General features: G+C 43.2%; 2 protein-coding genes across 6 annotated transcripts in view; both read right to left on the bottom strand.

Annotated features, from left to right (window-relative positions):
• Window positions 1–275: 275 nt before the first annotated feature.
• cln8 (CLN8 transmembrane ER and ERGIC protein) lies at window positions 276–5208 on the bottom strand. 2 transcript variants are annotated; one of them, XM_048975316.1, is made up of 3 exons: window positions 5120–5191; window positions 3645–4245; window positions 276–3074 (listed from the first exon to the last, which is right to left on the bottom strand). In XM_048975316.1, exons 2-3 carry the CDS (start codon window positions 4185–4187, stop codon window positions 2778–2780), a joined length of 840 nt encoding a protein of 279 aa, XP_048831273.1. In that variant the 5' UTR covers window positions 4188–4245; window positions 5120–5191; the 3' UTR covers window positions 276–2777. The 2 variants fall into 2 exon arrangements, with proteins under 2 accessions (XP_048831273.1, XP_048831274.1); XM_048975317.1 differs by having other exon boundaries at window positions 3645–5208.
• Window positions 5209–6652: 1444 nt separating this feature from the next.
• Window positions 6653–15411, bottom strand: part of LOC125707903 (disks large-associated protein 2-like) — a 140825-nt gene continuing 132066 nt past the window's right edge. For all 4 annotated transcript variants that reach the window (XM_048975319.1, XM_048975320.1, XM_048975321.1 and 1 more), the window contains 2 exons: window positions 13790–13942; window positions 6653–13059 (listed from right to left, as the gene is read on the bottom strand). In XM_048975319.1, the coding sequence (XP_048831276.1) occupies window positions 12853–13059; window positions 13790–13942 (360 nt within the window). In that variant the 3' untranslated portion in view covers window positions 6653–12852. The remainder of the gene's footprint in view (window positions 13060–13789; window positions 13943–15411) is intronic.

The raw sequence follows: 15411 nt of genomic DNA, 5'->3' as shown, positions 1-15411 counted from the left end.
AGAATTTTGACATAAATTTGTCACAGTGACATTTCTTAAACTCCACGCTGACAGTCGTATGTATTACCATGTGTGTGGGTTACCGCACTCAGGGCAGCAGTTATCAAGCGTCATATTAATGGTATTTTGCTAATTGACACTCAGACGGCTTGCAGCTACCCGTTGCCACATTTGCATTGAGACCTGAGAAATAATTGCAAGCTCGCACTGCATAAGCGGTTATGGAAAACTGCTCCAGTGACGGAACGGGCACAATGAAGGTCGGGGGACACCTGTTCAAAATTACATTTTTTATTACACACCTTAATGGAGATTTTTACCATATTATTACAGTGCTGTGCAGTATGCCTAGAACATGGAAGATTTTAAAAGGCAGCCATTAAAGCAATGCATGTAAACTGTTCACAGGAGATTTAATTATCAGATTACCACAGGCATGGGTATAATTATGGGGGGCCATGCGTGTTGTGACCCACTGATACACCACATCATGTAACAACTCTACAAAATGTAATCACACAATATGATGTTATTACATTATGGGCTGTCACACACCGTGCAGCATTGTGTAATAACTGGACAAAATGTTACGAAGCTATAGACAATATCATAATTTTATATTGCGACATCGCCCTATTGTTATTCTTAATTATTACCATCATTCAATTTGTTACATTCTATTGAGCTATTACATACTGCGGTATTATTACTTAATGTGTTGCTACCACCACCCCCCCCCCCCCCCCAATAATCAAAACCAGCCAAAACAACCCCCCCAAATGCTCAACCAAAAGCTATGCCCTTGACCACAGGTAATTAAAATCTCAAACATTTCACACTCACTACAACTGAAAGACTTATATGAATGAATTTTATGAGTATCATAAAAAAATTTGTACATTTCGATTATTACTCATGGTAAGTATACTGCCAGTGAATATATTGGTGTGAAGTTCAACCAGACTTTTAGTTCTTGTTTTAACAGCCAGAGAGTATTGTACTAAATTCGCTGTGGTCCTTTAAGTAAAACACAATTTGACTCACAAAGGAATCAGTTTACTGAAAAACAAAGAGGCATTCAAGGGAGGTGGCTAGTGAGTGCGGAAGATCAGTAGCTATACCTTAAATTCCTTGTTATACAATCCATTTACCATACATAGGCAGAATAGAACTTTGTTTACTTCAAGTTTAGCATAAAAAAACAAAAAACAACAAAGGGGATCAGAACTAAAGAATGTCAGCCAAACAATGGGGGGGGGGGGCATTCTACACTTCTACATTTACAAAGACACACAAAAACTGAGCATTTTAACAACAGAAGGGGATCTCAGGTGAACCCGAAGCGTTTAGCAGCCCAGAGCTGTGCCTTCAGGACACACCCCACAGCTTCTCATGCCAGCCGCGGGCGAGTGTGTTTACGCTGCAGACAAGCGTAGCCTTCTATACTGGGGAGATTCCCCTCTCAGAGCACGCACTTTCCCTGCGTGCGGAACACCACAATGAAGCAAGTGCGCGGCTTCGTACTGATGGAGCGGGGGGCGGCCTGCAATCTATAGCATGGTTCCTCTCATGTCCCTTGTGTAAGTAACATCTGGTAAGAATACTGGGGGTATTTGCCATGACATAGACAATACATGGTAACACAATAACAATCAGTGAAAAAAGAACAATTACTGACCTTTAATATGACAAATATCACCTTGCAGTCAAAAGATGTGACATGTGCTGCAGCCAGCAGCAGTCACCAGGAAGGGTCCATCGTCGAGTTCTTCCTCTTTTAAATCACATGGCGGCTTTGGGTTACAGCAAAATCAGTCCTTGTTCTTTGATAAATTTAGCAAAAGCACCGTATGAAACCAAAACATGCACAGAAACACCAGTGAATTAAACTGCACACCTCTGCTCAAAAATCTACACTATACGGACAAAAGTACTGGGACACCTGGCCATTACACCCACAGGAACTTTTATGACGTCCCATTCTAAATACATACGTGTCAATAATTATGGAGACGGTCCCCCTTTTCAGCTTTAACAGCTGCAAGATGTCTTGGTATAACTTGTTCCTGTGGGTGTAATAGCCAGTGTCCCAATACTTCCCAACCTTTCTATATGACAGCCCAATAATTCAAGTGCAAAACAACAGCAGATTCACACAATCAATATCAGGCCCATGCAATAACAAAGGCTGTGGTTATAGAATTCATTCAGCAGATGGTTTTTTTTCGTTTCCTCTTTTTCCGTTTCGTTGGTCAAATGCAAGTTGAAATATCCTTTGAAGGAAGAAGTCGAAGGGCATGTTCAGTTAAGAATTAAGATGAGCTGAGCACAACAGAATGACATCGAAAGGGGCATCGCGAGGTCATCAATATGACAGGGCACTGAAAAATGATGCCATTTACGTTTAAATAGAAAGAGAAAAGGCTTTTCTACGAGGCGGATACTCAGGAGCCAAAACCCAGCCGAAAATGCCTCCCACAGATACTCATACCCTAACAAAAACCGGATGCTTTGTTCAACACTTGGTGGTGAACGTGACATCCTTTACGTTGCTGCTGCGTGGCTAACTGTGCAAATGTGCTTGCATGTTATAACCTGAACACCGTCCGAAAACACAGAAGTTGAAAACCCAGATATCCGTCATGCAAATAACTGGCTTCTGAATCCAAGATAAACTCACGTCAAAAATAAAACACACCGACAGCTTACAGGTGCAGTGCAGACTCGCTAAGAAGCCTTCACAGACAGGCTAAAGGCTTCCTTACTTCCTGGCCACACTAACTGGAATGGGGCTTGTTGGACTTATGGTTTGGTTCTCCCCTGAAGTTCCAGTCAACTGGTGTGAGAAGCTGCATGGTCTTCTTGTGTGTCCAGATGGGATTGATTAAGACAGTGAGCAGGGCCAGGCCGGTGAAAAAGAGCAGGCGGTGGGGGAGGGCCACGTTGAGCGTGATGCCGTCCCAGTGACACCAGCTCACCCACCATATGTAGTAAGTCAGCACCATGCGACAGTGAAACATGTGGATCATCATCCACTGGTTGGCCTTCCAGAACAGTGTGTGGGCCCAGCCGGCCTGTGGAAGAGACAGCGAGGGATCAGTACTGGTGAGCAGTTATGTTTTAAATGGGAAAAAGGCTGAGAAAGTCCCTGGTTATTCATAGAAAATAATCCAGAGCATTTCAGGAATCACAGTAAAAGAGAAGCCTGCTTCACACAGGTTCCCCTTTCCCCAGATTTTCCCTTCTAAAGGATAACGAACAATGAACTTCCATTGTTCATTTTTAGGAACCAAGGTTATGAAGTTCCAGGAACCTTGGTGTCCTGTGAGTTAATGGCACAAAAAGGGGTCTTCTGGTCACATTGAGAGTAAATAATTTAATGGGATGAGTACAAAGCAGAAGCAGACCTGCTGTCAGTGACCACAAGGATCCAGCTACATCAAATTAACAGAATAAAAAACGGAAAACACTGGTTTCCCAGGTTACATAAAGTTAAATCTGTCATGCAACAATGTCTTAAATATTATGTAGACAAACAAACATTCCCCTTCACTTTATGGATAGGGAAATGAGGGTAAGCATAGGTCTAGCTATTTGTGCTTAAAAAATTAAACGACAGGCCATAAAAGCAGGAAATGCTCTACCTTGAGGAACATCCAGGAGATGCAGGTGAATGGGGTGCTCATCTCCAGGAGAAGCGTCACCATGGGGAGGAAGTGACCCACAGAGTCCCACACCACAGCCCCCACATACCCAGCCAAGGCGAAGAAGTGGTGTGTGGCCAGGGGTAGGTCCAAGGTTCTGAAAACCATGTTGGAGCCGTGCAGCGCTACATTCTCGAACAGGAAGAAGCCCGTGGCGGTCAGGATGTTAAACCAGGACCAGTCCTCCTGGCCGGCCACCTTGTCTGCAGACAAGGCGCTGTCCTGCGTGAGTGTCCAAAGCCCGGCGATCGTGCTCTGGACACCAAACACAGCCCGTGTAGCCGCCAGATTCCAGAACACCTTCTCCTTAGGGAACAGGAGGCTGTACGTCTGGAAGCAGGTGGCCGAGACGATGTGGGAAAGGAGGAATACCACACTGTAAAACGTGAAACCCACACCAATCAAGGCATAGCGCACGGCCCAGGAGGAGTACTCCATGGTGAACACGCTGGGTGGAGGAAAACCATCTTCTTCAAATGCCATTTTTCCAGCGTCACTCCCTTTTTATACCGGGAGGACTTACAGATTTCCAGTCGCTGTCCTGTTAAATAAATCAAGTATTGGCGTTGTTTTCACTGTGGCAGAAAGTCGTTCTAGTACATAAAGGGGCTAATAAATGATATATTCCGTGATACATGAAAAGCATCCAACTATGTCGTCTAAGTTCCTACGAGGCGACGATGAAAATGCACATTGGAATTAGGGTTTAAAAGGTGTTAACTTGTGACAAGCGCGCCAGTGTTTACGTATATTTGCAGATGTGTGGCGGTGGCAGATTCATTTTCTCTTTCATTTTATTTCGTTCGCCAAACTTAACAAACCTGTTTCCGTCTTCTGCAAAAAGAAGCGAGTCCTTCCCGCAGGAACGCGCCTGTCACCAGTTGACAGGATCAGTACTTAAACCACAACAGCAATAACCATAACGCGGACTACGGCAACCTGCGACTTGCTATTTTACCGGGCCATAATAATACTTTCATTAATTCAAAGTGACAACAAACTTCAATGAAATATTAAATTTTAAAACATCCATACACACATAAAACCACGAACTCATTTATCCAAAGTATATGATTATACACGTGATTATCACAAATAGGCAAATAAATATAAACAAACGCACTTATATATTATACGTGACAAAAGAAAATATACAGGAATACTGATTGACCCAATAACACACGTACAGATGTCAGGTCACAAAGCGAGGAAAATATATTTTACGCTTTAACTCTTGTCACTTTATTTTCTCTTGAGAGAAACTGACGATGGACGTACAATGCAAAAAGAGAGTCGTTTCCAGACTGCCGTAAATACGACTACGTTAACGCGAACTATTACGACTAATTAAAATACGCATGCATATACCAGCACAGACATTTTAAAAGAAACATAGCAGGCAGAGAACAACATACCACAACTTCTGCTAAACCCCAGCGATAAGCACAAGCTCCAGCGACACTTTGAGCTTACTGTTACCCGATGCTATCACGTGACTTTGATTGTGATCACATGATTCTCAAAAAATGCAGTACTACCAAAATCATTGTAATACAAGTGACTTAACAATTTTAGCTGAAGCCTGGTTTACGCTTCACTTTTCCGCGTGCGCTTTCATGCTGCGGACGGTTTTGCGGGCGGCATGTAGCAGTAATATTCCACCAGACCAGGAGAGGGCAGATGTGTTGCAATAAACACAAATACAAGCAGTGTAGTGAAACCGGTGAACTTTTATCAACAGTTTTAAAGTTAGTCAAGCAGGGTTGTAACTGCGTGATACTCATTTTCTATGAGTGAACGTGAATAATCCCATAAAATACGCAGTATAATGTCCCATAGTTTGATATGTATGTTAGACATGTTCAAATATAGTCAATTTAAAAAATGCCATACATAAGTGCTGTAGTTATTAGGGCGCATTTCTCCGTAAAGTCTTCTGGCTCCCGAAAGGCACGTGCCGCGTCCGTCTACCATATTGCTCTTCCTTGCATATTATAGCGGCCTCTTCAGGCGTAATGGCCTTTTTCTAAACATGGGTTATAGACAGGGACGGATTACGGACCGGGCCAGCAGGGCCGCTGCCCAGGGGCCCATGGGGTGCAGGGGGCCCGTGGGGCCCCTAGCCCAAAACAATTTGCAACGCTTATCAACAATGTATTTTCGTTTGTCTATTTTAGAGGGCCTACATTCTTTGATCCTCTGCCTACAAGGGCCCCTGACCCTATAGGGAGGGCGTTTGGCTGCCAAGGGCCCTTGAATTGTGGTGGTTGTGGTGGTGGTGCTGGTGGTGGGGGGGGGGGACCCTCGCGAACGTTTTGCCCAGGGGCCACACAACCCATAATCCGTCCCTGGTTATAGAGCAGTCTTAAATCTACGTTACTTCCGTGCTGTAAGAATATTGGTGTGGTTCAGGCTGGAGACATTTTGGACCCCAGACAAAATGTAATTTTACACATAGTTTTCGGTATCAAATGGCCCATGTAAGGTAGACTACTGGACCCCCCCCCCCCCCCCCCCAGGATAACTATTACCATACTGCGCCCCTTGGTTTCGGTTAATTGCAGAGTGGCCGTAATACACTAATTATACAGCTAAGTTTAGTCAAAATTAATAACTTATTATACTTATAATTTATATTATTTTTCTGCAGTAACCGATCAAAATCACAATCAAAATGTATACAACTGCATTAAAACTTACTAAATTCTTACTTTTTATACCACAAAAATACATTTATATTTTTCTTACAGAAATGCAGGCCACAATTTCAAGATGGAAATGATGCTTCGACAGACTGAAACTGTACATAACTTGATTAGAATTTGTTCCAAGACGTGCACTTTGCTCATTTTGTATCTTTCATTCCAGGATATTGCAAGTAGTAGCAGTTGCAATTTTACAGTAAATATACTAAAATATATGTGGAACAGAAGAGCGACACAAACGCATTTAACATTTTCTTAGAAAATTTAATTGCAGAAATATTTACAGATGAATAGCAGTGCTTTAACTATTTAAAGAGCCAGATTCATAAAAACATGAAATGATGCAAAACACTTAAAGCACAGTAAAATAAATCTATAATGACAGTAAAATTGAAATGTAAGACCTGCTGGTAATATTCAAAGCTAAAATGACAGTAAATAAACACATAAATAAAATGACATATAGATAAAATATTTATTCTAAACGAAAACGTGAAAACTCATACATTCAATATTAGTGTCTTGCATGCCATCATGACTCATTCAAAGTAATGCAAATTATAATTTATTATAATGCAAATTATAATTATTATAATTAAAACACAAGCGAAAAGTTTGATTTAAACTAAGCATATATTTATATATTTCTATATGTCTATATTTCTTTACAAATTATGAATTTTTGGCATTTATATTCATCTTTATTGATATGATATTCAAGAATTGAAAATAGTTTTACTAAACATCTACCTTTTACTTATTGTTTCACATTCCATGATCTAGGAGGTGGTGTACATTTGTCCAGATGGTAACTCATGTTTAATCAGAAAAGAAAAAAAAATGCCCAAAGCTCTTCCTCTCTAAAAGCATTTTAGGTGGACTCGAGTTGAAATGACTATCGCTATAAGTTTGTGCACATATTTATGCACAATTAATGTATCAGCAATTGCATTAGAAAAAAAACAGAACGATGGTGAACACGTTATGTGGTCTTCATCTGAACGCACTTTAACTTGTTTACCGGTAGTTCAGTGAATGGAAACTATAATTATCCGCTCATACAGATTCTCAGGGGGTGAAGCTTAACAGTATATTCTGCTGCTTTCTACAGAAGACTATTATTGCTAAATATGCACATTCCCCTGATTTAATCAGCTTTTTCCTGTAACGCTGAAAGAGCCACCCATTTATACACTACGCACAGTTTATAGCCAAGGTGAGGAGAATAAAATAATATAATGAGAACTATATTACAGCGATTTTCTCTGTTTTCACCCTTGCTGACAAATTCTGACAGGCACAGCTAATTTTACAGTAAAATTAGAGCTACGTCGGTGGGTTTAATGCTTATTTCTTAGCATAAATATACTAGAAGTACTTGAGTATTAAAATGCCTTTGAGAGGAAAGATCTTTTCCGTAAAAGAAATAAATGATAACTTGTAACATATAAACATTATGCACATTTTACACTGGCACAGAAAAGCGCGCAGGGTGTCAAACACGGTGCAAGAATTAACGTAAAGACCAGCTCCAGCGCGAGAGAGAAGAAGAGTGGTGCTGCATTGAACGGAACAACCAGACACATAAACGCGCTCGACGGGTCCGCGTAACACAGCCGCTCCGTGTCCTTCAAAGAGCAGAAGCCTAAATAAAGTGGACGGCGACCCCTGGGTGATTTCCAAAACGGAAAAGCAGGAAAACTACATATGGCACAATATATCATCAGGTTATGCAGATATGCACAGTTGTTAACTCTTTACAGCCCTCTGTAGCTACATCCTCTGTATCACACGATGATTATTATATGTATACATTGTAAATAGGACACTGTAAAAAGACAACATCCTTTCTGTATATTCTATCCTATTCCTGTATCATTTTCCCATCACAATTAGTCTGATCCTCAGCTTCTCACATGAACAGATAATGAAGTCAAATTGGAGTAAACAGGGCTAGAAGGCGCTAATCTTCAGGAACTTTGGATTACGATCATTTTGTTTGATTTTTTTCCAAGCACAGTAAATGCGTGTGCAGCAAACCCAAAAGAGGACGGGAATGTCCGGCTGCGGCACGTCCCAAACATTTGACATGGACACTCTGGTCCGACCTGCGTGTGTGAAATGAAACAACAAATAGCGGATTAGCCTGACCTGACTAGTGACGACAGGAAGAACGCATCTGAGCCCTTTCTAGCATGCCTAGGTAGCATGATGCATCAAAGTGCTCGGTTTTGTAGCAGCTATTTGAATGGTCCGACAGCTTGGCCATCCCCCCCGGGACCACAGGTTCCCTCGAATCATGACGTCATCAGTGCATTTCTGCATTCACTACGGACTCTTGGTACCGATACTGAAAACTCTGTGTTATGACGCAAAAAAAATAATTGGCAGTTTATCATGTTGGCCATGATTCTCTGCGTATCTATGAATGCACAGTCGAAAGCATTTAACGCTGGCCACCCCTCCCCCCATCCATCCCAGTCCTTGTTCTACTGTCATTGAAAATGTATTGTTAGGCTGTGTTAAAAAGTGCGTTATTTTTTATGGAAATATCCTCATCTGTCATTCGCGATTTTCTTTATCAAACCGTCAGGTTTATCATATCCACTCCTCCCTGACATTTTAGTTGTTTAGCAAAAACTAAATCTCTGACGTCTGACTTCTTGATTGTTTGCTTTTATGTGGCAAAACTTTTATTCCTATTCAGATATAACAGCTTAAATGACAGTTACATTAAGGGCAATTCTCCATTAGTATTTAAAGTTCTTATTTTTCAAACTTTAGAGAATTATTTTAGGTTTAATATTTCAATCTTTAAGGCACCGAAAAAATCTCTCCTCATCTGTACAATTTATATTTACAGCACAGCTTAACCTTAGCATAAATAAAAACGAATATGAAGAATTTATGGCATTTGAAAAATATACATAAATACTCTGACACGTGTTGACTTCAACTCGTCAATCAATTTTCCATAAAATAAAAAATTCTCCTCTTTTTTGATCCCCTAAAACGCCGATAATTGTACCAAATAAATTCTGTGGAAGCTAATCAACAATCAGTTAAATTTTGGTTAAATTCCGTGGGGAATGTTGCAAAAGCCTTAAGCTCCATCTCTGCACTCACAAAATAACATGGCTGACGTAAGGTTTTTTCTTCACAAAGTGCTGAGCAGTAATTATGTGCCGGTATTGAGACAGATATTTCCGCTTGACTATCAGGTAAGTGACACTGAACGAGAGCTTAGGATAAATGATTCACGTACGCCCTTACAGCAGACTCAAATAAAATGCATGTACACTAGATGTTAACTTTTCGCTGTCTGTGCAGCATCTCTGCAAAGTAGTATGTGTGTAGAGCTTTGATAGCAGCAGATGATTGGTCCTGGATATAAACGCACAAACCCTGCATGTTACAGAAACGACTGCGTGTCCAAGGTTTGATCTACATGATGTTGAGAAAAGTCCCTTGACGATAACAGGTCTCAGACGGACGGCTTAGCACACACATATACCTTCTGTCATTTTTGGCAGAGTGATTTATGATTACATCTTGGCTATGAGCATGATTTGGGGTTTGGACACAGTCCTAGAAAGCTTCAGTGACGGTCTGCCTCTATTGAAATGACTCACGCATGGGCCTTATCTTTGAAACCTGAAAATCGGAAAGGGAAAACAGAACAATGGCCCTTTAATTTATTAATTCCCTTGAATTTTTGTTACTTTATTTTTCACAGATTCTGCACCTTGTGACCCATACATTCATAGGCATTTTTGCTTAAGTTTGACTTTAAGGCTGTCTGGTAAATTAAGCACACATTTACAAAAATGGGGGGGACTGGATTAGGTTAAACGAGTGGATAATTATATTTTAATCACAACTGCATTATTCCATTGCAGACAGCCCACTGTCAGCCGTTAAGCATGACTGCTAGAACGGAAATGGTCACATGACTCTAAAAAGCCAATGTCTGAATCCCTCACCAGCCAGTGGTAGCAGAAACACAATAACACCCACACATCTCACACAAGGCAGATTCGTGATTTTCCAGGATACACGTTGTTGAATCTGATCAGAACTGAGACTTCCTAATATTAGTCATTCACACCTTTGTGGCCCTCTCAGCTTAACAAGTCATTCCGGTACACAGTATGTGAAAATATTTCTAACCTGTATAAAAACATGCAACCGAGGACACAAGACTAGCAATTAATCCAAGTGTGAAAGATGCGAGGCCGAGTGGCTTCGATGGGTGGCTGACGACCTCATAAAACACACAAACAGGGGGGCTTTTCCCATCAGTTCTCACACATGCTTAGAGTTTATGCAATTCCCTGCCCCCATACACTGTATTGATTCCCGGCAGTTCCGAGGGATGGCATAAATCTGACAGCAGATCAGTGCAAAAGGAAAAGAAATGCTGTTTGAATCAAGGCCTAAGGGTCTCTCAGATCAAAACTCAGCAGTATTCATTATGGGCCTGTTGCAGCAGGGCTGGTGTGACCACCAACCACCAGGTGCATGTGGTCACCTTCATGTAAGTCTGTCTGCAGCTGCTGCCGACATCCCGATTGGACACATGACACTCCGTGCCCTGGTATTGCCACTTGGCACTCGGCCGTTGCCACACAGTGACCATAAAAATCATAATGCAATGGACAAATACATTGACGTGAACACTAGACAATTTCCTCTGCCAAAAAATAAACTCTTTACAGATGTATTTGTATACGAAATGAACAAATTCCGCCATTCAATTCGTGTGGCTTAAATTGTTTACCTAAGATTGGATCAGACAAGACCCAAGAGTACAAAGAAGCACCATTTCATCTGTTGATTAATCTCGAAGTAGTTTAAAATTGTTTGAGCCTATCTAAGTAATATTCGACTCAGACTACAGTGGCAAAATTACATTTAAGGTCTTAATGTGCAGATTAGCATTGAAGACGTTAAAAGGATATTCCAGTTCATTCTGACTTTGCAAGAACCGGTCTCTACACACATTCAGCTAGCTCGACCGGCGTGATCTTTTTCCAATTTTGTGCAGCTTTCGGGACGTGTTCTGGGTTCACATAGCTCGTTCCCAGACCTGCATCAGCAGGGGGCAGAGTGGCACGCCAGCGTCATGTCATTCTCAGATTTTCTCCTGCCAGGGCCAGTCCTTTCTCCAGACGGGTGCTGGCATCAGTTGCGTCCTGCTAGTCTAGCAGTTCAGGTGGGTCAATCAATGTGTTTTCTTCTCATGCTGAACAACATTAGCGTACTCTATTTTTGGCTTCTTAGAATACATGTGGAACCCCCACCCTGCCCAACGTAGCTAACTTTATCCCTGTGGGAGTGAGGGAGGTCCATTGATTCGCAGGTTGAGAACACCCTTAGCAGAATCAGAACTCTCCTCCCATCCTCATTAAGACTGGACACAAGTACTTGGCTGACCTTCGGCAAGTCCACGTGACACGAATGCACCATTCTCTGGGAAAGGGAGATGCTTGCACCGCATTCTGCTTTGAGCCAGCAGCTGATCGAAGCATCTATTATGCATTTTCGCACGGTATTTAAATGCTACAAGTGCAGGAATCGAGAGGGAGGGAAAATCGGACCACGTGAGGTAAAAACCAACGTAATTGAAGTCTTCGTACCATTGCAATTCAATTGCAACAATATTGAGTGGGCTTCACTGCTAACATTTCCCTTGGAAATACGAACAGGAATATTATTCATTCATTATTTACTGTACAGAACTATATGACTTGTGACTCCGCCCACAAGATATCTTGTTGCAGCGTCGAGGCGGAATGATTGAAAACAGAAGCGGTATTATTTACAGGTGCCTAAGTGATAGAATGGAGGTGCAGGATAGACAGAGGATGATGCCTTGGCATTCTCAAACTCCTCCGCACCTTTCCGGAGGTTGCTTGAGCCGTGGCACGGATTTTAGGACAGTTTTCCTGGTCGAATTCCAAAGAATCGTAAACTAAACAGGTTTCGAACCCCCCTCGCTTACTAAGAGCTAATTATACAGGCTCGAAAAGCTGAGTATTCACCCCATCTTAGATTCTAGCCCAAAGCCCCCCTCCCCCAGTGCTGGTGGGCCTCTGAGAAGGCCTGACGGGGGCCTAGAACTCATCTCCCCACACCTGCTAGGTAAACACTACAGGGGTGTTAGCGCTGAAAGGTACCAGAACACAGTCAGCTCTTCACTGCTGTTTTGTCAGATACACATGTCACTGACTGGAGAATAAGCTGCTACTGTATGGGGGAAGGGTGATGGAGGGTGGCTGGGGCAAAATGGTGGGTGGGGGTAGAGTAGCGTATTAACACGAGACGGTTAGATAAATATTATCTTTGTGTTTTAGCTGGGATCAACACAAATTTGTTACCGCGTAAGTGAGGACAGAAAATGGGGGCCAGCTGGGAGACCAGAAAGGAGGGGGGGGGCACCCTCAGAGGCGGGTCTGGGCCTCGGGGATGTAGATCTCTATGCTGTCGGCACGCTCAGCCACTGAGCTCTGCCGGAAGGAGGCCGCCCGCTTGGCCGCCATTAGCCGGCGCCGCGCCTCCTGCCGTTGGCGGTCCGGGAGGTCCAGCGACTTCTCCCGCATCACGCCCATCCGCCCTTTCAGGCTCTTCTTTGGTACAGGGGGTGGCAGCTGCTCCGCGTTCATGGAAGATGGGGAGGTAAAGAGACAGGTGGCTGTCATTCCTTCGGTCGCAGAGGGGTGATAGCTGTCGATGCAAGTTCTGGAAACAATCTGTGGTGAGTTTGTCTGCCTGTGTGTTCATCCTGTGGTTACAATTCAGCAGAGCAGGGGCATATATGTAGGGATGGGGCTTCGGATAATGCCCCAGCTGGAAGCTGATTGGTCCTCAAAGAATACCATCCCCTGTCACTCACCGATTTAAAATATACTATTGGCTGATGATAAGGTTGGCCCCTCAGTATGAATTATGGAGCCTGTTATACCCAGCCAAAGCTTAATTTCAGCATATAAAGTCACTCATATCGGTCATAAATTTAAATCTGGGCATCCAGGGCACCAGGAAGTTCAGCCCAACGCTGCAATCTAACAAATTACATGAAACCCGAATGCCGACGACGCTTTCTGGCCCTGGTGAGTCAGCGAGACCCAAAACCAGTCTGATATAATGACAGACCCCAAGAGGGGCACGTTTATCGCATAAGATATTTTAGCCACGTTTTTAACGGGAGCGATTTGGGTGGTTTTTCTCTGCAGCTGCATGTGTTTAAACATGACAGCAGGAAAATATATAGCTGAATATGGCGGCGGGGCCCCTCAGTGGCCAGATTAGGATCCGGTTCACTTAGCGGAACAAGGACACAACCCAGGTGATTTAAAGGGTCTCGCCTAGAAGCCTCACCTTCTTCTCTGGGATCTCCATGAGCCTCCAGTCATTGTTCTTGATCTGCTGCAACTCGTCAAATTTGGCGGTGACGTCGTCGATGGACAGCTGCAGGAGGTCCCAGAATCCGGCCAGGTCCTGAGAGGTCGGTCTGGGCATGGCACTGGGGTCCTGGCAGAGGGTGATGGGGGGTGAGGGAGGTGGGTGTGGAGCAGACGACACCTCAGGTATCAGTCATGCCAGTACAAATGTGAAGCCTGACTTAATATACGACACCCTTCACAGTCGCTTTGAAAACCTGTCGTTCAGTGTTTCCCATTTTTCTCCTCTGGGAGACAGTTCACATTTTTGGGAGCTGAGAGGGAGCAAAACTGTGAACAGGGAGATGGGAGGGAGCAAAAACCTGGACTGTCTGAGGGTCCCTGAGGACTGGATTGGGAACCACTGCAGCAGTTACATAAAATGACTAAACAGATGTTGGATCTACTATAAACCCGGCATGTTAGCAGAAATCCCGTTTCTATAGTTCAATGTACCTAGACCAATTTACGCTGCGTTCCGAAGACTTGCCTGAGGCATTTTATGACAAAAAGGGATAAATGTCATCAGGACGGCACCCAGTAATGGAGGTAGGGCTTAATGTCAAAAAATCAAGTCTCCTTAGGCGGTTCAGGAAGGAGCTCAGAACGAATTTCTGAATGAGCGTGGTTTCACTCAATCCCGCCAGTACCCAGCAGATGGCCTCGTCAAGCCTCGGGAAAACCCAGCAGTTGGTTTGCATGCGTTGGGAGAGCGTCGAGGAGAAACTCATGACAGGATCGAGGTGAAAGTAATTAATGACCTAACGCGGCGACTAATACTTCTCACTATGACTCATGACATGAAAAGCAGATTGCTCAGACTACGAATTAGGGAGAAAGACACAACGTGACAAAAATATATATAAATAAATAAAAAGGAAATAGTGTAGCCTCAAGGTCTATTCATGAAGCTTTAGGGGCCGCTGACTGGTGCTTGGATCTATGCATCAGTTCCCCTTCATACAGACAAATCCAGTCTCACCCCACGTTTGAGATTCTCGCTGCAAAATTGTTTGGCTGGTGGCCGCTTATTAAGACGGCACAGCAAAGGCCTAGCTGGACTGACACACATGCCCATTCATGTTTGGACCAGGATTCTGTGCTGTAACATAGTGGTGAGTGGCGGGGGTGGGTGGGGGGGGGGGGACTCAGGAGCCTGTCTTGTCCTTGATGAAGGTTGGGGGGAGAGGGGGGTCCTATCAGCCAAAATCTCATAGAAGCAGAACCAGCCAAATTTGGCCCTCAGAGTTCCTACTTTCTTCTTGCCCTTTAGAAAACCTTTATGAAAATCGGAAGCCTGGATCAACGTTGGCAGTAGCTTACAGTACTTTCAAAAAGCTTGTAACAGGTTGAGCCCCCCTCAGTCATTTTAAAAAGAGGGGCTGAATTTTTCTGGAATATTCTGAAGGGTTAGACTGGGACAAGATGTGGAATCACTGAAACACTGGGGATGACAGCCTCTTCTTTCCACTGATCCTGGTTCGTCTTTTGAAGAAAATGAGAACCACGCTCAGCCTTTTCATTTATAAATTCTCGTTGTGTCCTTGTTATAAAAATGGA

This window comes from Brienomyrus brachyistius, chromosome 14, assembly GCF_023856365.1.
Source record: "Brienomyrus brachyistius isolate T26 chromosome 14, BBRACH_0.4, whole genome shotgun sequence".
Classification (NCBI taxonomy): domain Eukaryota; kingdom Metazoa; phylum Chordata; class Actinopteri; order Osteoglossiformes; family Mormyridae; genus Brienomyrus; species Brienomyrus brachyistius.
The sequence above is the reverse complement of the archived record's forward strand: the minus strand, read 5'-3'. Positions and strand labels throughout refer to the sequence as shown.